The sequence below is a fragment of the Rattus norvegicus genome, chromosome 12, assembly GCF_021556685.1.
Source record: "Rattus norvegicus strain SHRSP/BbbUtx chromosome 12, alternate assembly SHRSP_T2T, whole genome shotgun sequence".
NCBI lineage: Eukaryota > Metazoa > Chordata > Mammalia > Rodentia > Muridae > Rattus > Rattus norvegicus.
Window position 1 is genome coordinate 52425414 of NC_141545.1, and position 23024 is coordinate 52448437.

At 53.1% G+C, this 23024-nt stretch overlaps 1 protein-coding gene across 4 annotated transcripts in view; it reads right to left on the reverse strand.

Annotated features, from left to right (window-relative positions):
- Ttc28 (tetratricopeptide repeat domain 28) overlaps nucleotides 1–23024 on the reverse strand; it is a 442550-nt gene that overhangs the window by 50948 nt on the left and 368578 nt on the right. For all 4 annotated transcript variants that reach the window (XM_087579748.1, XM_087579747.1, XM_087579750.1 and 1 more), the window contains 6 exons: nucleotides 14980–16321; nucleotides 13331–13854; nucleotides 10189–10298; nucleotides 8530–8659; nucleotides 7473–7691; nucleotides 5720–5885 (listed from right to left, as the gene is read on the reverse strand). In XM_087579748.1, the coding sequence (XP_087435874.1) occupies nucleotides 5720–5885; nucleotides 7473–7691; nucleotides 8530–8659; nucleotides 10189–10298; nucleotides 13331–13854; nucleotides 14980–16321 (2491 nt within the window). The remainder of the gene's footprint in view (nucleotides 1–5719; nucleotides 5886–7472; nucleotides 7692–8529; nucleotides 8660–10188; nucleotides 10299–13330; nucleotides 13855–14979; nucleotides 16322–23024) is intronic.

The following is a 23024-nucleotide window of genomic DNA, read 5'->3' on the forward strand; positions in this document are numbered from 1 at the left end:
CATGGCTCAGTGGGAAAAACTCCTGCTGTACAAGTTATAGGGACCTCTGAGCATGGGGACTCAAATCCCCGGAGGCCACATCAAATGTAACTCCAGCACTTGGCGGGCAGCGTTGTGAACCAGCACAGCTCAGATGGTGCTTGAGATAAAAAGCCTTTGATTACAAAAAGAACTTATGCTATAGGAGCCCAGAAAAGCATGAAGAGGGGACCCTGAGAGCACTAGCTTACCATCACAATGGAGCAGCATACCCCCCCCCCCCCCCACTTAGCAGGGTCGCCTGCACTTGCAGTTTAGCCTGCAGTTTAGTCCTGGCCTCGGCCTCTGCCTCGGGGAGCCCTTCCGCCCAGGCACCATCACATCTGCTATCAGTACCTTCCTCACTCAGAGTCCCAGACTCTGTAGCTGCAGCTGTACCAGGAGCCCAGGGAGCAAGTTCCACACAGCAAGCCTGGCTACACTTCAGTTATGGTGAAGATGTCTGGAAGCCTCCTCCCCGCAGGGAAGCTCAGCCAGGGTAAAGTTCTGACCAAGCACCACAGAGCCATTCTCATACTAAACTACACCCATGTCTGCACAGTCTTAACTTCCCTCTCAGTTTGTCCAGTGCCCAGAAACTGGACTCTGGGCTACAGCTCAGAACCTTGTGACTTGGTTGCATTTGTGTTATTTCTGCATTTCCTGGGGCTTTAGGGGTTCATACTCAAAGTCCTGCCATCGATGAGGACTGTGTGTGCCATGCTCCTGACTCGAGCAGGAGTGCTAATGAGTAATGCTGGCTGAGGACTGGCCTCACATGTGGATGTTAAGTGTTGAGGACCCCTCTCCATTCTTCTCCTTCCACATTGTTTTATTATTGTTATTAATATTATTGTTGTTATTATAAAAGGGTGTCACATGGGCTGAGGAGTGTCTCTACCCTCCTGTTATTGCACATTATATTAATTTCCAGGTTCTGAACCATTATTTCTGGAAATCAGACCCATTTGGTTAGGGCTTGGCTTCCTTTCCATGTGCTGTTGAGTTGGTCCTGGTGTTTTCTGGGACATTTGTAGCCAGAGCACGGACATCGGTTCATAGTTTCCTTGTAGCATCTGGGTTGTTCTGGTGTCTGAGTGAATCTGACTGTACACATGTGTTTGCCCAGACTCTTCTTTTATAGGTACATGGGTGCCTTTGAGAGCAGATGCTGTCTGCACCCATTGGGTAGCACTTTCAACACTGAAATCACCTGGCCTTGGAGCTGTAAGAGCTGGGCCCTGGTTCAGTCTCTTAAATACTTTCAGATCTACCCCGATGTTTTATTTCTACCTTAGTTCCATGGCGGCTTGTTCAAAGTTGAATTTTATAGGGAGAGACCATGGAATTTACTTATGGATTAGAAAGCGGGGGAGGGGAGGATAGGAAGGGGATGATCCTTTTGGTCTTCAGACACGGGCTCTGGGACAGCATAAGAACTAATATGAAGCCTAGGGGTGCAGTGGGGACCCCACAGGCTCGGACTCTTTCAAACTAGGGATCCTTGGAAAGCAGGCTGTTCTGTCTCTCCTCTCTTATCATGTTGAAATGAGAGGAGCTATGAGTGTCTGCAGGCATAAGAAACATTCCCTCCTGAGGGGAGGAGGATGTCACCTGCGCCTCACCTGAAATCCCTGTCTCTACCCCTCACTGGCCCCCAAATGCATATGGTGTGGGATGCTATTGTGTGTGTGGGGTGCTGTTGTATACAGGAGGTACATATGGTGTGGAGTGGTACTGTGTACAGGAGGTGGAAGGGTAACTGGCGTTGGGATACCAGGGATGCAGCTTTTGTGAGTTTCCATACTTGTTGGAATGGGTCCTTGGTATTGTAGCTGTCCAAGTCACCTGTGGCCCCTTAGGTGGTCCAGGTTCCCACAGAGACTTCCATGTTCTGTCGTCATGAAGAGACGTGTTAATGTGACATTAGAAGTCACTACCGCACATTCAGACAAGTGTCCAGAGCACAGTGAGACGGACAGCTGTGTGAGGTGCAGTGGTGGAGGCAAGGGGCAGGGAGGAACAGAGAAGGGCATGGCCATTATGGGCGTGGCCACCGAGGAGGGTGTGATTGCTGGGGAGGGCGTGGCCACTGAGGGAGCAGGGCCACAGAGAAGGGTGCTGTCACAGAAGTGGTGGCTGTTAAGGGCTTGGCTGCTGAGAGGGGTGTGTGTACCAGCTGAGAAAGGAGTGGCTACCAAGGAGGGCGTGGACATTAAGGGCAAGGTCATTGAGGAGGGCGTGGCTGTTGAGGGGGCGTGGCCACTGAGGCCCTTATTCAATGGGGGCAAGAATGGAAAATGAAACACATCTACCTGGACCAGATAAGACGATGGGCTCCCAAACTTGTGTTTTTTTCTTTGTGTGGTAAAATTACAGGAAGGTGTCTGTGTTTTCGTTTGGATGGACGGCAGGGGTTTATTTGTGGTTATTCATTTCTATCTTAAAAAATAACATGTGGCCACTGTAAAAGACACAGAAACACGCACGACAACCTGGAAATGATGAAAACTGTAACAAATACAGCCAGCGCCCCTCATCCTACTGTATATGTGCAGGGCAGCCCACCTTCCTGTGTGTGTACGTGTCTCACACACATGCACACTTCACTCACAATAAGGTGTATGATTCGGTATTCTACTCGTCTAGTATCCTAGCCTCAGATGTACACTTTACAAACTAGTACTGACTTTACAGAGGAAAAACCATGTGCTCGGACCTTTCTAATGTCTCCACAAAACTCAAAATGCAGACACACGGCCGACAGGGTTACCCCAGGCCTGGGGAAGGAGCCCAGGTGGGAGCTCAGCTACCGAAGGCAGTCCAAGAGCCACGGTGTTCCAGAGATGCTAAGGAGATGCTGCTCACTGAGCAGGGAACATAGGAGCTGCCAGCCCCGCCCCATTCCCTGCCCGGGATGCAGTGAGGAGCTTAAACTCCAAAGACATACTTGCTGTTTCTCTTTTTTCCCTTTTTGGTGTTTTGGAGACCGGGTTTCTCTGTGTGGCCTCAGCTGTCCTGAACTCACTTGTCACCAGCCTGGCCTTGAACTTAGAACTCAGAGATCTGCCTGTCTCTGTCTCCTGAGTGCTGGAATTAAAGGTGTGTGTCACCACCGAGGTTCAGAGACATTCTCTAATCGAGACTGTGGGAAAGCGGCATGGCTGCGCCTCTAGCTCAAGCAGCACCCTCATTTGGAGGTCAAATCAGACCTTTTCTTTTGCTTGTGTGGTTTTATTGAGGCATGTGAGGACGGGGAGGAGGTGGCATGTATGTTTTCAGTGGGCTGAGCTTCACTGATGGCTGCTTTGTCTTGGGCCGGCCTGGCTGTGGCTGCTCAGTTGCTATCAGAAGAGGTCCCACTGGACAGTTGTTCCCCATGCTTCTATAAGAGGATTCACGCAGCAGGTCCCATCTGGGTACCTGCATGCATTTATCAAGCTCCAGGCCTTGGTTTGAAACCTGGGCTGACATCTTGAATTTGCCCAAGAAGGGCCTCGCCTCTTGAGTGAAGTCTTAGTTCTAGGCGGCTGCCCAAGCCAGAACCTTGCCACTGCAGATAGTTCCTGCTCAAGAGACCAAATGGTCATCGCAAAGGCTGACGAGAGGCCCAGCACCCAGGCAGCAGGAGCGGTGGCCTGAGGGGCCTCCAAAGGCTTATAGGTTCAGGATACGATGACCTCAGAAGCATGTTTCTCACTCAGGTCCTCTGGAGCTCTCGGTGCAGGCTACGCGCCCCTTCCCTGCTCAGACCGTCTTGCCACCCTGGTGCACTTGTACATGCACTAGGATTTTGGTCTCTTGCTGCTGACTGTACTGAAGGTCGGTGAGTGGGCTGCCCGCCCTCGTTATCATTGGCCCAGTATCTGGCATAGAGCAGGGACTTAGGCTGAGCCACTGCCCCGTGGGGGGTGGGGGGTAAAGACAAGGGCGCAGTGCCTCATGTGCACAGTGGGAACAGCCTTGCCATGGGCTCTAGTCTCCAAGTCCCCGACACTGTGAGAGGTGGGCCCTGCCTGGCTCCCCCGCTCACCTTCCCTTCTGTGTCTCCTCTGCCAGCATGCTCTTCAGCCTGTGTTTCACTTTAAGGCATGGAATGCTGTGTGCTAGGGAGCAGCCTGGCATACATGCTGTGCAGTCTGCAGATGCAGCCTTGCCCGCCTCTGGTCTGACCTAGTTTCTGGGCATTCACGATTTAAACCTCAGAGGACATCCACGTTTCCATGTCATTGTAGGTGACCGCACTAACAACTCCTGCGATCACCACGGCACTGCCCAAGGCCAGAGCCAGGCCGGCCTGGGATGCCTAGCAACCACGGTGCCTGTTCATCATTTCCCACAAAAACAGACACTAGAAGATGACATTTATATGCTTCCCTATTTTCTCAAAACAAGTTACTAATTTTCATAACGAAGAACAGACTGGTGAGGGCTAGAGACGGTGTTGACCCTCGCTCTGACGCCAGCACGCTTGACCCCTTGCTGCGGCTCCAGCACGGCTGTACACAAGTCTGTTTCACGTGTGCAACGAACATTGGTGGGACAGGAGATCTGGACCAGGTGGCCACTCCATTCCCTTCTTACCTTGATGCTACATTGTTCAGTGGTTATTCTGTTTGTCAAGTAAGAGCCCCTCTGTAAGTAACATGGGCACCCCAACAAGTGCCTACATGTGGAGCCAGGCAAAGTGGCCGTGGGACCAGAGACACTGAGACAAAAACAGAGGTTCTGCCCAGAACCAACACTGACTGGCATGGGCCAGTCCCAGCCACTGAGGACTCTGGACTGCTGGTGTTATGGAGCGCTGGTCTCTGGGTGTAATAGGGCTAGTATTGTCTTCATCAGAGACTACAGTGTCACAGGATGAGTTCTGCTGATGCCCCCTCATGGAAGGAAGGCCACTAATCCCTCCTGAAACTCCAGCCATTCGCTCTCTTCCCCTATAGCTGCAAGCAATCCTGCTCGCTGCACCTGACTTGGGAGAAATATGACACTGTCCCCTGCAGTACCTAGCTGAAGTGGGACGTTTGGGTGATAGAGCTATGCCCTCGTAAGTGTCCCCAGTCCCCATGTTCTGTAAGGCAGCCTGATAAACTCCTTGAATCACCCATCTGGACTTGGGTGGAATATGTCTGTTCCTGGTGCCCTATCTGGGTTAAATAGGAGAAACGCAACATTTGGTCACCACTGGCGACTTGGGTACTTGCAAACACCCCCTTGTGGTTTCTTTTTGAAGGAAGTGTTTGGAGGAAACGTGCGAGCTAATCCAGCATGGTAATAAAAACCGCCAGCAGCTCATTCCTTTCCCACTCTGTAGAAAGCTGCTTCTGTCCCCAGCCCTGATATCTGGGAGGCTAACCCTCTTGACTTCAGCCCTCCAACACACAGATCTGTACAGATTCTGTCAATCAGCTGCAGCACAAACTCTGTTTACTGTTTACAGCCTCTGTTTAAGTTGGCTGTCATGTTACCTGCACAGCCATGCTTACAGTCGCTGCCACATCCTGCTTGGGGAACCCACATCTCAAAGGAGGTCCTTCCCAGCTCCAGGGATTAAGGAGAGAGACTGCCCACGCATGGCAGACACTTGGCTGTCTATTTAAGGGACCAAGCACGGTTTCTTCAACTATTTCCTGTTCCAAAATCTCCCATCAAAACCCACCCGAAACGGAACAAGGATGAACTAGACACATCCTCCTACCTGGAGTAGTAAGACTCCACCCCCAGGGCCTCCCGGACACTGGCGATGTGCTGCTCCAGTGTAGAGCTGGTTGCTATGGGCAACGCTGCACTGCTGCCAGCTTGGAAATCACTGGAACTTTCCACCGAATTATCACCCAAGTAATGTTCGTGAAACTTCAGGATTCCTGCAACAAGGCAGACATAGCAAGGTCATGAACGGTTGGACAGCAGGAGAGGGGAACATGGGTGATGTGTGGCTTCTTTGGCGGGCATGCTGGGATTCTGAGGTTTCAGGCTTCCTGAACTGGAGCCATGCCTGCTTACTGCACACCATCAAGACACAGGCAAGCTTCTGATGACACAGCTTGGGTGTGGATCGCTTTCTGTGCACTTTTAGAATGGTGCTCTGGGGAGCCCTGCTTCCATGATCCGCATGCAAGTGTCCAGGTCAAACCCTTGCAAGGACTGAAATCTTGAACAAAACTGGAACTAGCCAAGTGGAAGCTGTCATCAAAGACATCTCACTTCACAAGAGCAGACCAGAATAGGCACACATACATTCTAAAATAAAGCCTACTGGTCAATGGCCACTAATGGTTTTAAGGGAGGGGAAAAGTGGCCCACAGTGGCTTCCTGGCAATAAGCTCGGGTTGTGTCCTCATATGGCAGTGAGGTGTGCTGGTCCTCTCGCTGGATCACAGCCCTGGCAAGAGCTTCAGTCTCATTAACAGCAGAGAGAGCAAAAGGGCACAACAGCCGCCTCCTTACACAGGTCTCACTGTCACGTGACTGGGCATGCCAACTGTCAGACATGTCCCCGACAATGCAGCCGCCACAGAGCAGGTGTGACATTTGCCAGCTGCCAACCCTGTCTGCATGGGCGTTTGCCTCTCTTGAGAGCAGGGGTGCAGACGTTGCTCAGGAAAATTGCAACTTAAACCCAGCACAGAAAGGTGTGGCAGAAGATTGAGGGTGCTGCTTGCAGGGAGCCTGGGTGAGCTCAGCTGTGAGGGGAAGATGCTCCTGCTGACGCAGAGCAGGTACAGAAGCCACACCTCACATGGACGCCTTTACTGGGGACAGAGAGAGAGAGGCTTGTCACATTTCTCTGGCAGCTGAACTTTTTACAGATAAGTGAGAAGCCCATTTTTCAAGATTCCCAATTATGAGACCAGCTTCTCCAGTCAATAAACTCTAATTGGATCTGGTGGTGTCCCCGGCACGGGGAAGTCATCAGCATTTTACTATGCACAAAATATGGCCCCACAGCCAATTAGTAGTTTTGTATCCAGGGAAACTGTTACATCCTGCATGCTTAGTGCTGACTTAACCAAAGACGATTTTCACTTCTAAAACAGACTTTTTTTTGACAGAACTACTACTAATAAAAACAAAAACAAAAACAAAACCCAAAGCAACAATAACAACAAAAACAACAAAACCTAATTGAAATCTGTTAAACTCAGAAATTCAACCTTACGATTTACTTATATCATCATCGCTTCGGTACGGAACGTTATCAGGGGTCACAATGATCAAATCACTTGCAGCTGGTGAGCATATCTGCTGCTACCTCACCCTTCTCTTGGGCTCCCATGCTGGACGTGTTCTCTTCCAATGACAAGGAGTCACACCTCCTTGGGTTGTTTTATTAGTACGATGCCCCACCCCGGAATATCCACTGCAGATAAGGTTTTCCTTCATCTGACCTGCGTGACGCCCCTCAGCACCCCCTCAGCCCCGCACTTCCTGCGCTTCAACAGAGACCTTACCTGCTCCAGGGGCAAGCAGCCAGCTGTAGAGGTAGCCGGCGGCCAGGGAGTAGTACAGCACCAGTCCCCGCTGGGCATTAACCATCTCTAAGATCTGATCGATGGTGATGGGTGAGTAGGGGTCGGAGTCCTGTTGTCCAGTCTGTCTTTCCACCAGCAGGTCAGCAAATGCTCTTGTCCGGCCCCTTTCTGCTACTGCCAGGGCTTCATCATGATGGCCTAGGAGACAGAGGGAGGGGTGTGCTCATTCAGGAAGCAGGTGAGCATCCACCGGATATGGAGGAGACTCGGGGCCTCTGTGCCAGCCGTGGTAGAACTTGGGGTCTACTGCTGCAGGTCCATTCCCGGAAAGAGGGATTCTGATAACTCACTGATTCAGTGAGGTCCTGACCGTGGAGATGTTCAGGTGTTATTGAATGGGAGGCGTCTTTGCTGCCGTTAGAGCTGAGAGTCCGTGGCACTCTGTGCTTCTGTTGCCCCCCTGGGCAAAGGGCTGAAGCCTCTGAGTTCCCTGTAGATCTTAGGCTGCTTCTTCCCCAAGCTTCCCTGCAGCCCTTCAGTCTGCACACCAGCCCTGCCTCATCTTAGGGCTGTGAATGCCTGTTCCTGCTGCCTGCTGCCTGGACACTGAAACACGAGGGACGCACTGCAGAGGACAGACTTTAGGGCACACACCAACATGGAAATGCTGCCAGAGCAAGGGCTGAGGAGACAAGGCTGAGGCTGGGAGCCCAAGACAACTCCAGTGGCTCCAGAGGCTTCACCCCTCCCCCCCCCAAGTTGTTCAGGCAGCCTTACAAAAGACAGGGTTTATGCACACAGAGACACACACACAGACACACGCACACACACACAGACACATACACATACACACATGCATGTACACACACAGAGACACACGCACGCACACACACACACGCACACACACACACGCACACACACACACAGACACACACGCATGCGCGCACACACACAGAGACACACACACGCACGCACACATGCATGAATGCACACACACACACACACACACGCACGCACACACGCCAGCTGCTCTTACCTAGGCTGACGAGCACCCGCTGCAGGGCCTGGTAGGATGACGTCTGCAGGTCAAACAGGGAGAGCTTGTAGTCTGTGCTCAGCTGTGCTTCGTGCCGAATCGTTTCAAACAAGGCCGATGCTCTGTAAAGCTACGAGGGACAGAGACTGTCACCCAAATGTCCACAACCAGTGCCCAGCGGTTCATAGGTGCAAGACAGCTCTTGCTCATGCCCGGGCGCACAACCTGAAATCGCCTTTTAAAGGGGTCAGAAGGACGACTGCCAGGCAGGTACGCCCTGTGGATCTGAAGAGATCAGTAGACTTAGCACCAGTTAACTAGGAGTTTACATGACCCATCTTTGACGGAAGAGGGAATATAAAAGATTAGGACTTGAGCTTTGAAGGACATCTTAAAACCAATTATCAACACAAACAGCAACTAGTTTTGACTGAAATCCTCTACTTCTGTCACCAGACAAGAGTAACTGCCCCCACCCCCACCCCGGGCCTTGGGTACACTGGAGATGGGCCAGGCTGGGCAGTGAGATTATAGGTGGCCCAGTGTCACAGAGCTCAAACACGGCCCTCAAGACCGAGCTTTCCTTATCTCCATGGGGCTGGTTTCAGTCAAATGGGCACCTTGAGGACCAGAGATCTGACATTTCCCTGGGAGACCTGGTCCCCGAAGCTCCACATTTATACAGGCTGGCAGCACAGTGCCAGGACCCCGGAGCGCAAGAGCGGATGGAGATGCTCCTGACTCTGCCACTCAGCTGTCCTGTCGGACTCTGGCCAGGACACGGAGCCTGTTCCTTCTCTGTGGCTAGCGCTGTCCTCTGTCTTCCTGAGGAGCTCAAGGAACAACTCAGGGAGCAGCAGTACTTTCAAAACTGTAGACTGCTGTGTGATATAAACTTTGGCTCTTGTGCATAGGAAACAACATTAATCCTTTTCATTGCCTTTAATACCTTTTAAAAGAGGATTTGAAATTTTTATTGGTGTGAGTGGGTGTCTACTCACACGCGTGTCTGCAGGTGATTGTGGTGGCCAGAGGAGGCTGTTGGGTACCCTAAAGAGGAGTTATAGGCAGTTATGAGCTGCCCAGTGTGGGTGCTGGGAAATGAACTCAGATCCTCTCAACTCAGGGCTCAGCACCCAACACCCCAGCACGCTGCAGAACAGACCCAGTCCGCCCCACTGGAGACCGGCCTCACTCCCCTCATGGAGGGACACGGTCCCTCTGCTCTCAGTGATCACTCAAACGGCCAAGGGCTGAGTTTGAAGCAGACATCTCCTGTCCGCCCACAGCCAGTGTGACAGCACTCCTCTTCGGCAGTGGGGACTTTCTGTGAGGAAGGGGGAGAAGTCACACCCTCTGCCCTAACTGGAGACCCCCACGGACCCCCACGGACGGTTAAGCCCAATAGGCACACACCCTGGTCTTACATCTCCACTGAAGAAGGAACGTGGTTTTATGTTAACCATGGCAACAGTGCACAACATGAGACTCTCAGAAATCATGGCGAGCTCTACCCTGTGGATGCCGAGAGCCTTGGCATCTCTCCAGCTACACGGGCTGGGACTCTGGGCGCATTAGCCTAGTAGACCGGCCAGCACCTCTGAGAGCTCCGCAGCTGCTGGTGGGTGCTCGGGGCTCCTGGGACAGAGCTCTGCGTACCTGGTGCTGAGCCTCCTCCAGGTTCCCGCTGGCCCAAAGGGAGAGGCCGAGCCCATGGCGAATTTTCGCTTCATCTTCTCTCCGACCTAGTTGCTCAGCTAACCTTAAACCTGAAAGCAGACAGGGAGCCGTAAGGAGAGGGACAGGGACCGACCAGCGATTTCACTTCTGATGCACGCATGTAAGGAAGGCTGCAGGGAATGCCAAACCGGCCCTGGGGAGAGGACACTTCCAATGTTACAGGAAGTGAGGAGATGCCGCAGCAGGAGCCCTGGTCATGGCTGTTGGCAGTGGGTGGGTTGGTAGGGCAGGGAGAAGCAGGAAAACCAATGTACCCTTAACCTGGCTGCCCTTGCAGATGCAATGTGCTTAGCTCTGCAAATGAAAAGTCCTGGCTGATACATTGATATCCACGGCTTCTCTGCCTGGGAAAAGCCTTTCCTGACAGCCAGGCACAGAGGCTAAGACAACATGACATTCTACCTCACCCCGCACTTCCAGGCAGTGCTGATGAGAGGCTCATGAGTGTCTCTTCAAAGCAGAACGGTGCCCGGCCGGACCCTGCTCCTGTGACTGAAGCTGCCGACACACTCTGGGTCCCATCTGTGATGTGCCTCAGCGGGGTTGCAATGCAAGTGCTACTGTGAGCTGGGAGGCTGAATGGCTGCCCTCGTTTTCCATGGTCTCCACATGGGCACCTGCGGTGGGTCACTCACTCACAGCACGCTATGGGTTTTCAGGGCACCAGCCACCTCCAGGGCTTTGTGGGGCTAAGGCTGACAGTCGCAGTTCACCATTATCGGTCACTACGCTGGTCTCTGACACTCTGCCTGCATTCTAGTGTTCTCCACACACAAGCCACCATATGGCTCCCACAGCTCAACAATGCATGCAAGCTGGGGCTCCTCTCTCATCTAGGTCAGGGCAGGATGCCAGCCAGAGTCAAGCACTCTGGGCCTGTGTGATTCCTGAGTTTTAAAGGCCCTGAGTCGGCTGAGCGGCTGCTGTGAGTGAGTAGTGCTGCTCTAGGGTGAGCTTCCTAACTTCAAAACACATGGCTCAGAAAGAGCATTCCGAGCGTGAATCATGCCAGTGGGCAACAGGAGAATCTGTAAATAATTCACATGAGAGGCAGTGGTCCTTGGGAGAACCAGGATGGCTTTCAAAGGGCCCACCGCACTGACCCTACAGTGCAGATGTCTGGCAAGTCCTCGGTCTGGGTCAGAAGTATGATTTTTTTTTTTTGGACAACCCCATTGGGAGACAAACTCTATGAGAGAGGGGCCTTGCTTGGTTCCGAGTGTATCCCCAGCAAGAAAGGTGTCCATGGGCCACTGGGAAGGTGCACTTGAACTGCCATCTGGGAGCCTGCATGTTCCATTTCACCTGGCCAGCTCTCCTGTGTGGTGGTGAAACCCTGGGAGTCTCTGGATTGAGTGACTTCCTTTGCTGGTTTCCGGAGTGAGAAGAGCTGGGTGAAAAGCCCTGTGTCTTGACATCACCTGGGAGCTCTTCAGACTCAGACCCACAAGCGTTCCATTGCACAGGACAGGCAAGGTAAAGTTGGGGTGACTTCTAGCTGACCTGCCCCTCTGCTGCAGGCCTGCAGGACCCCCTGCCAGGCGCTTGGAGAGTGCCATCAGGTGCTCTACGGTGTGCTGGGCCTGCTCAGAATACACTAGAGGGACCTGGTTAGGCTCATAAATCTTCTCCAACACTATGGGGAGTTTACAAAGATGAGTTTTTAGAACTTTATGAGACTTATCACAAAAGACAATTAAAAACAAACTGCAGAGTTTTCCACAAATAGAGAATTCTGTGACAGTATCCCAGCAGAGCCAGCTGCCATGGTATTTCAGAGGGGAATTAACAGTAAGGCCCCTTTTGCAAACCCTGCATGCTGGGTCACACACATGGCTGGTTCAGCCGAAAGCCACCCCTAGGTACTGGAACGTTACAATACTAGAATTACAGCAAAGCCAGGGGCCGTAGGAACCACAGAGGGATGGGAAAGTGGCTCCAGCTTCAGAACTTCTCCACTGCCAGCCTGTAGCTGCTGTCTACCCAGTCTCCTGCTTCCCAGCCCGGGGACGTCTCTGGGGCTAGAGAACAGGAGGGTATAGCTGCCCTAACCCTGCAGTTTCTGTGAGGTCTGAAACGACTTCACATAGGGACTGAGCTCCCTCTGCAATGAACTAGAGAGTCAGGGTCAAACCGCTGTACTTCTCCAAGCCTTAGTGACATAGATGCAAAAATGGGGACACATGAACAGTTCCTGGGCTGGGGGTTCAGCTCAGTGTAAAGGATATGCCTAGTGTGTGAAAAGAGCTAACATGTGCTTCTCAAGACTGCCAAAGAAAGATAAAAAAGAAAGCAGGAGGTAGCAAAGAGGGCATGTCAGAGTTCTGCTGTGAGAACTAAAATCTGGCCTCAGGGGCTACAGGTAGAAGCCCTTACAAAGGCATTTGAGCCTCAATCTTGGAGCCCAGTCCTTCACCAGTGAGCGCACCTACCTCCCACCCTCTCCTGTATACAGTGACCCTGTGCACCTCTGAGAGCTTCAAGATCAGGGACACCCCAGTATGGAGGAGAGAGGCAACCCCTTTGCCGTGAGATTCTAGCTCATGTAGGAAGGCGCTATTGGCCTCAGGTAATCAACAGAGTCTGCAGCAGCGGAAGGAGAGGTGCCCGATTTCCAGGCTGGCTCCTGGACATCAGTTTGTGCACTGTCAGAGCAAACACCGGAAGAAGCCTGGCTGGCCCCCAGGTAGAGACACTGGCCTAGCGGCTGCTGCGCCTGAGCTGAGACCCATAGGCCGTGATGCTTAGGTATTTCCTGGAAGGTCATCATGGTCTGGATCCTCCTGATTTTATGCCCTCACGTCTAATGATCCGACTAGCGAGGATGTGTCATGTGACCAGCTGCTGCTCTGACAACCAAAAGGCTATCAGCTATTCCGGCAGCGGGCTGGGGGCAGGTACCAGAACCGAGAGACGGGGAGGAAGCTCCAGAGAGCTGGGGCAGGAAGGGGAAACACCTTAAAACTGTGCAGGGACACCTGGTGAGGGTGGCCTGGACTGTGAGACCCTCACTCTATATATAGCGCTGGCTGAGTCTCCCCTGGCAGAGCCTTTAGCCTACCTTCCTGTAAGTACATGACTGCCTGCGAATAGTTCTGCAAGGCGTGGTGAGTCCTGCCCAGGCTGCTGTAGGACAGAGTCTTGGCCACCAAGTCATTCATCTGCGCCGCGATGCTTAGGTGCTGCTCCTGATAGACCACAGCCCTCTCAAAAGTGCCCAGGGACTCATAGGTGAGACCCAGGTTCCCGTAGGCTCGGCCCTGGCATGTGGGATTGTCTGTCTCCTCTGCAATCTGCAGATCGAGCTGGTGGTACTGCAGGGCTGTGTCGTACTCTCCCATCTGCTGGTAGACACCCCCCAGGCCGCAAGCCGCGTCGCTTTCCAAGGCTCTGTCCTTCATGTCTCTGGCGATGTTCAGCTGGCGTTCAAGGCAGGAGATGGCTTGTTCGTAATTCCCTAATTGGCTATGGAGACTTCCCAGCTCTCCGTAGGCCTGAGCTTTATTGGAGGCCTCCCCGAGCTCATGGGCCACCACGAGCCTCTTCTCGAAACACACAAGGGCCTGCTGCAAGCTCCCCGTCGCCCTGCAGGGATGCAGACAGAGAAGCAGTGAGATCACTCTGTGCAGGTGCAGACATTCTAAAGCCCCTGAGAAAATGAAAAGCATTCGTCACTGTCACTTACTATAGAGGCTCTTAACTCCTTCTCTAGCTAAAAATCTATCACGCGCCCTTAGAGTGAGATGCAGAGGAATTTCATAATCTGGAAAGCAATTCAAAAGTCATCCCTTAGTGACCTTCCCAGGAGCTTGCAATTCAATGGGACGCGCACCCCCCGAGGAAACATAAAATATATTAACAGACACGATGATAGCGGGGTCCAGGACTCGGGCCTCCCAGCCTCCACTCCTGCTTAGACCGTGCTTTTGAAATCACTTTACAGGAGCTATAAATCGCTCACCCTGAGTTTCTTGGAGCAGTCTGTGGGTGACGATTAGTCTGACCTCTTCCTCCCCTCCAGGAGTCCTGATCCCCTGCCCCTGAGGGAGGCCCTGTCTTGGGTCTCCCCTGCCTTGCTGGGGGGGGGGGGGGCAATCCCTTGGCCGGCACAGCCTTTGGTGTGTGCTGCTCAGAGACAATTAGAGCAGGAGGAGCACGTCTTTTTGTGGCAGATGGAGCCTGTTGTCTGGGCATGCAGACCTCATCGCCTGAGCCTCGGTTTCCCCGTTCCACAGCAGACGGACATGTGCTTAGTACAGCAATGTCATGCCGCTTGGACAGTTACACGGGTGCCCAGCCTGGGTGAGGACTGGTGCACAGGACCTGTCCCTCTGTTACCAGATGGGGCTGAGTAACCAGTGGCTAACGAATGCTCTGCTAATGGACATTCACAAAATGTGGAGGCTCTCACGGAGCAGATCCACCCAGCTTCCCGTGTCTGTGAACTCCATCCTCTTGGTCACACGTGTACTACATGTGAGGGCTGAGCCCTGGGTTGACTCTTGGGTGTAACTCAGGCACAAACCTGCCCTTTCTGGGCTGTGGTGTGTATTTCATACATGATGGCAACACGGTCACCCACTTAAGTCGATGAACGGTTGAAAAGCCAAGTGTGAGAGGGACGGGAACAGACCGCTCTGTAGCTTAGCTGCCTTCCTGCTGTGGCCTCACCGTGTAAGTACGTCTAGCCCTGTTCCCTGGCCACCGTACCTGTGTCCGTTTCCTAGGCCCCGGTAGGCCTTGGCTTGGTCTTGCATGCGGTTCAGACTCTGGGCGACGGACAGGTACTGCTCGTAGTACTTGATGGCTTCCTCGTAGTCCCCCAGGGCCTCGTAGCAGTCCCCCAGGTTGCCGTAGGCCCGGCCCCTGTCCAGCACGGACTCGTTCCCACTGAGCTGCTGCAGCATGGCCAGCTGCTGCTCAAAGTAGCCGATGGCGTCCTCCACCACGTTCATGTTCATCTTCGTGATGCCCATGTTGCCGTACACCTGCGCTTCCAGGCTCGGCTCTTTCAGCTTCCGCCCCAGCTCCAGCTGCTCCTGGTAACACTTGAACGCCATTGTGTATTTTCCGAGGGCCATGTAGACGGCCGCCAGGTGCCCATGGGCCCGGCACTCCCCCGGCAGGTCGCTCAGTTCCTGATAGACCTCCAGCTCCTGCGTGTGATAGCCCAAGGCCTTGTCATACTTCTGGACCATGCGGTACGCGGTGCCCAGGGCCGCGTAGGCACTGGCCTCCAGCCTTCTGTCTTTCACGTGGTGAGATAGGCCCAACTGCTGCTCGTAGAACTTTATTGCGCCGTTCACATCCTTTTTGCAGACAAATATATCGCCCAGGTTCCCCAGGGCTCGGAACTTTGCCTGGGAATTGTCCAGCGACTGGGCTAGGGACAGAAGGTACTTCTGACACTCCTCTGCTTTGGTGAAGTTCAGCAGAGCCTTGAAGGCCAGGCCCAAGTTGCAGTAGGCTTTTGCTTGGCTCAGTTTGTCGTGGAGGTCTTTGGCCAGAGCCAGATCCTGCTCATAGTACTTCACGGCCTCCTGGTAGTTTCCAAGGCAGTAGTGGGCGTAGCCGAGGTTGTGGCAGACCTTCCCTTCTCCCTCCATGTCCTGGAGGTCCGGAGCGAGGCGGAGGTACTGCTCGTAGTAGGGTGCAGCCTGGACGTACTCTCCTCTGGAGCAGTGGAAGTTCCCCAGGTTGCTGAGGGCCCGGGCCTCGCTCTGGATGTCTCTCAGCTCCCGGGCAATGTTCAAGTGGTTCTGGTAGTGCTGCAGGGCCCGGTCGTGGGCTCCCAGGGCCTGGTAGGCGACAGCCAGGTTCCCGTGAGTGGAAGCCTGGGAGGCACGGTCGTTCACTTCCATGGAGATCTGCAGCTCTTGACGGTGGTACTTGACAGCCTGGTCGTACATGCCCAGGGCGTTGTAGGCATTGCCCATATTTCCGTAGGCACGGCCTTGGGCCGCGTAGTCGCTCAGCTCTTGAGCAATGCACAGGTGGGTCTTGTGGAGCTTCAGGGCTGTGTCATAATCGCCTTTCATCTGGTGGATGATCCCTGGAACGACGGGGAAGAGAACAAATTAGAGAAAGTGCGACTTATAGCTCAATCTAAGGTGCGTGCAGCCCTGAGTCAAAGGCTTTAGACTGAAGGTGGGCGGGGCTAAACGCTGGGCTGCAGAGGGAGGGTCTGGGGGTGGGCAGGGCCTGGGGTGGGCGGGGTCAAGCGCCATCGGGGCTGCAGAAGGAGGATGGCTTACCACATTTCAAACCACCAGGGAAACCCAACAGATTTGATGACAAAAATGAGAATGTTTTACAGATAAACACACGAAATTAAAGGGCAAACAACACACTAGGAAATATGTGAAAACATTCGAAAAATCGTAGCAGCTGCTGTGAAAAATCGTTGTAAAAATTCACTGTTGGCTTAAAAAGAAAAAATTGATCCCAATTTACTCAGATAGGCGAAGAATAATAAATGTCAGCAGACAACTCAGCTGAAGAAACACAGAGAGGAATGGGGGGCCCTAGTTTCCTTTAATAATCAATGAAATGCAAATTAAACCAACCCTGAGGAACCATTTTACCCACACTAAATTAGCAGATAAAAAAACTTTGAGCGCCCCCCCATCCTGATGAGGTTATCCTGAAACGGGTGAGCACACCAGCTGTTGTGTAAACGTGGAAGCCACGACGTGGGTTGTGACATGCAATTGGATGGGTTCTGCTTGGACCCTCACTCCTGTGCTGGACAGACAAACTGGCCATGTGCATGCCAGGAGTCAAGAGCTCTGACCCCACAGGACAAGTGACATTCCTGGGGTTGTGTCCAGTTATGGAGCTGGGAATGTCACAGGCTTTCTCTCTGAGGGGGACACAGTTTCCAGAGCCTGGCAGGGTTGGAGAACTGACTTCCCAGGAAGAAATGCCTCTTTGACGTGGTGGGCCCTTTAACGGTGGGGACATGAGACGCTGTGGTTAAAGCCAGTCCTCCTAAACTGCCTTCAGGTGTCATGGTTTCAGCCATCCTTGTACAACATGAATCATATACTTCCTTTCTCCTTAGAATCTGGCCCACCCAGGATTGCCGTGCCCAGCCTGCTCCCACCCCCCTCCTAACAACACCTTTGCACTCAGTGATCCCAGAGCAGTCTCTGGTGTCTACTGCAACTTCTTAGAGGCCTATATGATCACTTGCTGGGTGGGATATAAGAAAAGAAAGACTGAAAGGCCTTCTCGGAGAAGGCTGCCAAGCCCAGGATGCCTCCGTGTGGCTCCCCCTACAGGCCAAATACAAGGCCTTGTTACCGCTGCCCTCCTATGGTGACAGCTGAAACCCATTTCCCAAGAACCCCAGCCTCAGGGAAACATCAGAGTTCTGTTGTTTCATCTCAGTTGAGTGCCCTGGAGATAGACAGACAGACAGACCTGTAATGCATCTGAGCTTTTACTTTCTTGTTTTTGTTTTAAAACCAAAAGCCCTTGCCACCCAACTCCCTTTAAAAAATAATAAAGTCGAATTATAATAATTTCAGAGACACGGAGTGCTGGCCATAGTGGTACATGCCTGTAATCCCAGCACCCACCAGGTATAGGCAGGAGGGTTCTGAGTTCGAGGTCAGCCTGGGCAACATAAGACTATCTCAAGAACAGAGAGAGAGAGAGGAGAGAGGAGAGAGGAGAGAGGAGAGAGGAGAGAGGAGAGAGGAGAGAGAGGAGAGAGGAGAGAGGAGAGAGGAGAGAGGAGAGAGGAGAGAGGAGAGAGAGAGAGAGAGAGAGAGAGAGAGAGAGAGAGAGAGAGAGAGAGAGATATCCACTAAGAAACATGTGTGTCTTGCTTTGTGAATAACACCCAAGATGTCCTGGCCAGTGCACAAGGCAGCAGCAGGGGAGTCTCTTTCTCTTACTCTGGCCTAAGGCTCTGGGCTGAGAGCAGGGAGCAGTCAGGATGAAAATGGCCGCCCCAGGTTGCAATGATTTGTGAGGGAAGCTGCCTGCTGGTTATAGCAAACCGATCTGGTCTCCAGACAGCTGCTGTTGCTTCCTTAGCTTCCACCCGCCCACAAAGAACCAGAGGAGGGCTTTCAAGATTACAGCTTCCACACACTGAGAAGGGCAGGGAGGCCGGCCTCGCTGAGCTGGCCTCTCCCTCCGCGTGTCTCCCTTGGCGGGTTCAGGCTGCTGCCAGCCTGGGGTGTTCTGTGGGGACAGTGTGGTCTCTTGGCAGCTGTTCTCTTTGTTGAAGCGACATAAAAGCTGCTGGAGAGCAGCACAGAATGGCTGCGCTCACGCTGAGGGGCTAATGTGCGGCTCCTCCTGCCCTTTCCCGGATGCCACTCAGATGAGGATGTACAGAGGGGATGTCGGCAGGGGTGCCCTCTGTGACAACAGGCTGCGGGGAGGGGATTAAATGAGGATTAGTGGGGCAGACAGATCTCACAAAGCTGAGTCCTCACCAGGGCTGTGGGAGAGGACACGTGGTTAGGATGTATACACGGGCTCCGTGGGTCTCCACCTATGGGCTTTCTGTGTGGGAATACTAAGGTCTACTTCAAAGGCTGGGGCGAGGACCACGACGCATGCGCACTCCACGCGGCCAGCTCGGTGGGACTGGGACAGACCAGAGAGTATTTCCCCTAAAATGGCACCCACACCAGTTGAGCAGGGAGCTCTGGCAGCTTCTCATTTGAGCTCTCTGGGGGCAGGGCCTCGTTCTTACGCACGCAACGCACAGTGCCCGATCATGCTTCTTATTGATTACCGCCAGTGCCCGGGTGGGCTTTTAGAACCGACCTACCCTCTCCTCTGCTTTCAAGCAGACTAGAGTTCAGCAGTCTTCATAGGGAACACGGGGTCTGGCGGCCAGAAAAGACACATCCCTGCCCCAGGCTCACTTTGTGTAGATTGTGAGTCTCAGGGAGGAGAGAGGGGCGGCCAACAGAATTCATGAACCCCTGTCCCATGTACTAGCCTACCCGCCTCCCTCCAGACAGAGTGTGACTTGGCAAGGCTGAGTAAGGTTCTCCTCTGTGGGACTGTTCATGGCTGACACACACAGTGTCCCACCTGTTTGACATATCCTAGGAGTTGGGGGGACTTCGGGGTGTTTATGCAAGTAGAGGAAACAAGATGAGGAAAACCGGGCCATCAGCACGGGGACACAGAGTCCTTCCACGGTTCTCCTAACAGTTAAATAATAAAGAGAGACTGGCACTGTTGGATCAGGAGACTCTTCAGAGTCACCAAGGCCTGATGCAGGTCTAAGCACATTTTTCCATCTGGGGATCTCTGTAGAGGAAGCGACCAACCAGTCACTAGACTCTCCGGTTACCAGGTGTCATTCCTACCCGAGGACACTGCATGCAGACTACACACAGGATAACAGTACTGTGTCCTACGTTAGCTCACGGTCGTGACCTCTGCATGTACAGGCTGGCACACACCTTGTCTGTGGTTGGAGGGGACGTGGGTGAGGATGTGGTGACAGGCCTAGTCAGTAAACAGATGGCTCAACTCAAAGGCGTGAGAGCGGGTGCTAGAACTGGCCACATCCTTGTAGGTAACTCTCCGTTGTTTTCACCAAAGCTGCACAGCAAAGTATATTTTCAGACGAGGGATAACTCCAGAATTGTTCATCACATGACTTTATCAGCTGCAAGTGTCTTACGGAGAGGCAGGCTTTCTCAGAAACTGCCTCGGCCGGGTTCGTCAATGCTGCAAAGCCGCCTGAGGCTCGCGTGCTCAGGGCTTGGATGCTGTCGAGTGAGATCGGATCCTGGTGTTAGCCTCATCAGAGGGATAATACACCACGGAGTTCACAGGTGAAGGAGGACCCTGGGGACAGGCCTCTGAAGCAGATGTCTCGTCCTGGATCCCTCCTGTCTCTCAGTGCTGTGAGCCCACCGAGAGCTGAGCACGCCTGCTGTTGCGGCATTCTGTCCTTACTGCAAGCCCCCAGTGATGGAGTCGGCTGGCTGTGGATTGTCGGAATCTGCAGCTAGGAGCCAGGACCTGAACGTCTAAGTCACTTTCTTGGGCACTGTTGTATCATGATGACGAAAAGCTAAAAGTCAATCTGTGATCTCGGAGACCTGGAAAGTTCCAGAACTTGGGCTCACAGACCTCGAGGGGCAGGTTGTGCTGGAATCAACCAAACGTGGCAGCCTGACTGACTAGCTTCCTGCTTTCCAACTTCACACGGAATGCCTCTTCGTGTAAGGGGGACACAACTCCGTGCCCGTTTCTCCTCCACCAACACCTGCGCACAGCTGAGACCACGTGCCGGTGGTGCTGTGTGAGGAAGCTGGTGCTCTGCCCGAGGGTGTGTGAACAGCAGCAGCCACCTTGGTGTTGAGGAAATCCCAGGCCTTCCAGTGTGAGAGAAGCTGCAGACGCCATCCCTGGTGGGTGCCGTCACCAGGGAGCTGTGTTTACTACTCCTCTGTCCTGATAGGATCCAGGCTAATGCACCTGTCTGCTTTTCCCGACAGGTCCTTCCTGTCCCTCCACGGGACCAGGAAAGTGGCCTCAAGTTAACTTCCCTTCAGCGGCCTTTTCCTTCTGTCCCCCTGGGAGGGGCCTGCCACAGTCAGGTGGGGGGAGCTCCCACACCCCCACTGCCTTCCCACAGGAATACTCGGTTAGACACACCTGTCTTTTTACATAAGTTTAAGAAAATAGATCACTTGCTCTATGGTCCCCCCTGCCATGGTCCCTAAGGCTACAGTTGCGTAAACAGTGACAAGAAGCCACCTTAAAGCAAACATATGCGCGTGCGTGCACACACACATACACACACACACACACACTCAGACATGCATACACACATATATATATATACACACATACATACACACACATATACAATACATGCATATGCACATACATGCATACACACATACACACATATATATATACACATACACATATATACACACATACATACACACACATATACAATACATGCATATGCACACACACATGCATACACACATACACATACATATATACACTTACACACATATGCAAACACACACATATACACATCACACATATGCATGCACACACACACATACACATATGTACACACACACACACACACACACACACACACGTATGTTCTATGGACTTTGTACACAGACATTTTCCCGTTACACATCCTGTTTCCCGGTGGGTAATCAGAGACCGAGGCTGCAGGTGAATTGCTCAAAAATCCCCTGGGCCTCTGTGGTCATAAATCTCAGCTAGAAGGAAAGATTAATTGTATTATGGAGCAGAAGAAATAGTAATTAAAGACACAATGAGGGGGCGGCTGGGAAGGGGTGCTCCACAGTGCTGATGAAGGAGGAGGAGGAATCAGGTACTGTCATTCCTAACAGCTTGGGCTGGGCAGAGGCTGTGAGCGCAGCTGGTGGGAAGCAGGCCTGCTGTCAGTCACTGTTGGAGAAGACAGAGCTGTGAGGTGTCACCTGGGATCACAGTCAAAGATGGAGGAGAGTCCTCCAAGGCAGATGCTTCAGAGTCGCAGCGCAGGGAGTGGTTTTCCGGGCCCTGGAATTTCTGTGGCACTGAGATAGCTGCTCTGCCCCTCCCTGGGCTGGGCCTCTAAGATCGGACCAGTCCTACCTCTGTGAGCTCTTTCAGACCTGCAGAGAGTGAGCTGGCTAAAGTTGGCCACCTCCCGGGCCGGATGCCCCACTAATGCTCCAGGGCAGTGCTCCCAGGCCGATGCCCTGCTGGTGCTCCAGGGCAGTGCTCCAGGCTGAGCCAGCCGGCGGACAGCATGGAATGCCCTTCCAGTCTGCCCAGCTCATTGTTCTCATTGCTTCTTTTGCCTCTCTTCCCTTGCTTTGGCTGTGGTGGACTTTTCTAGGGGCAGCCCCTCCCTCACCTTCTTCATCCCTTTCCAGGAAAGGTGGAGCACGGTTAAGGGACTTGCGTTGTCAGTATGTGCAGGAGAGTTGGGTTCCCTTGGTGGGGAGGGCATCAGCATCTCGAGTCCTCTGGTGCCACCACACCACACTGGCATTTCTCTCTGCGGCGCAGCATGGGAGATGGGCCACAGCTGGCTGGGACCAGTGAGCTGCCCGAGGGCTGCATGGCCACCCTGCTGGCCACAAGCTTTGTTGTGGCACCAGAACTGGCACTGCCTGATGGATAAGCTGTCTAAGCCCTTACCCAGCCCCAGCCTAGCAGTTTATACCTCATGCACCAAAGCTCATGGGCTGGGAGAGACATCCACTAAGAGAGGTTTTCACAAGGTTTGAGCGCATGGATCTCTGGGTGCTCCAATCCCCATCCTTGACCTTGTGAGACCATGGAGGTCTGAGCACTTGACTCCCATAAACAAGCTTCACTGGCCCAAGCACTGCCTCGTGCCCTCGGGGTCAATGGGAAAGGTTTTGGTTAAAATTTGCTATTAGGAAATGAAAGGGGCAGGTGGTGGTGGTGGAGAGGCAGCTCAGTGGTTAAGAGCACTGACTGCTCTTCCAGAGGTCCTGAGTCCAATTCCCAGCACCCACATGGTGGCTCACAACCATCTGTAATGGGAGCTGATGCCCTCTTCTGCTGTGTCTGCAGACAGCGACACTGTACTCGTCTACATATAATAAAGAATCTTTTTTAAAAGGAAAGGAATGAGGTGTGAGCTTATAGCCTGGGCACTTGGGAGGCAGAGCTGGGAGGTTCACCGCAGGCTACACACCAGCCTGGACTGCAGAATGAGACCCAGGTACAGAGAGGAAAGAGGAAAGGAAGCT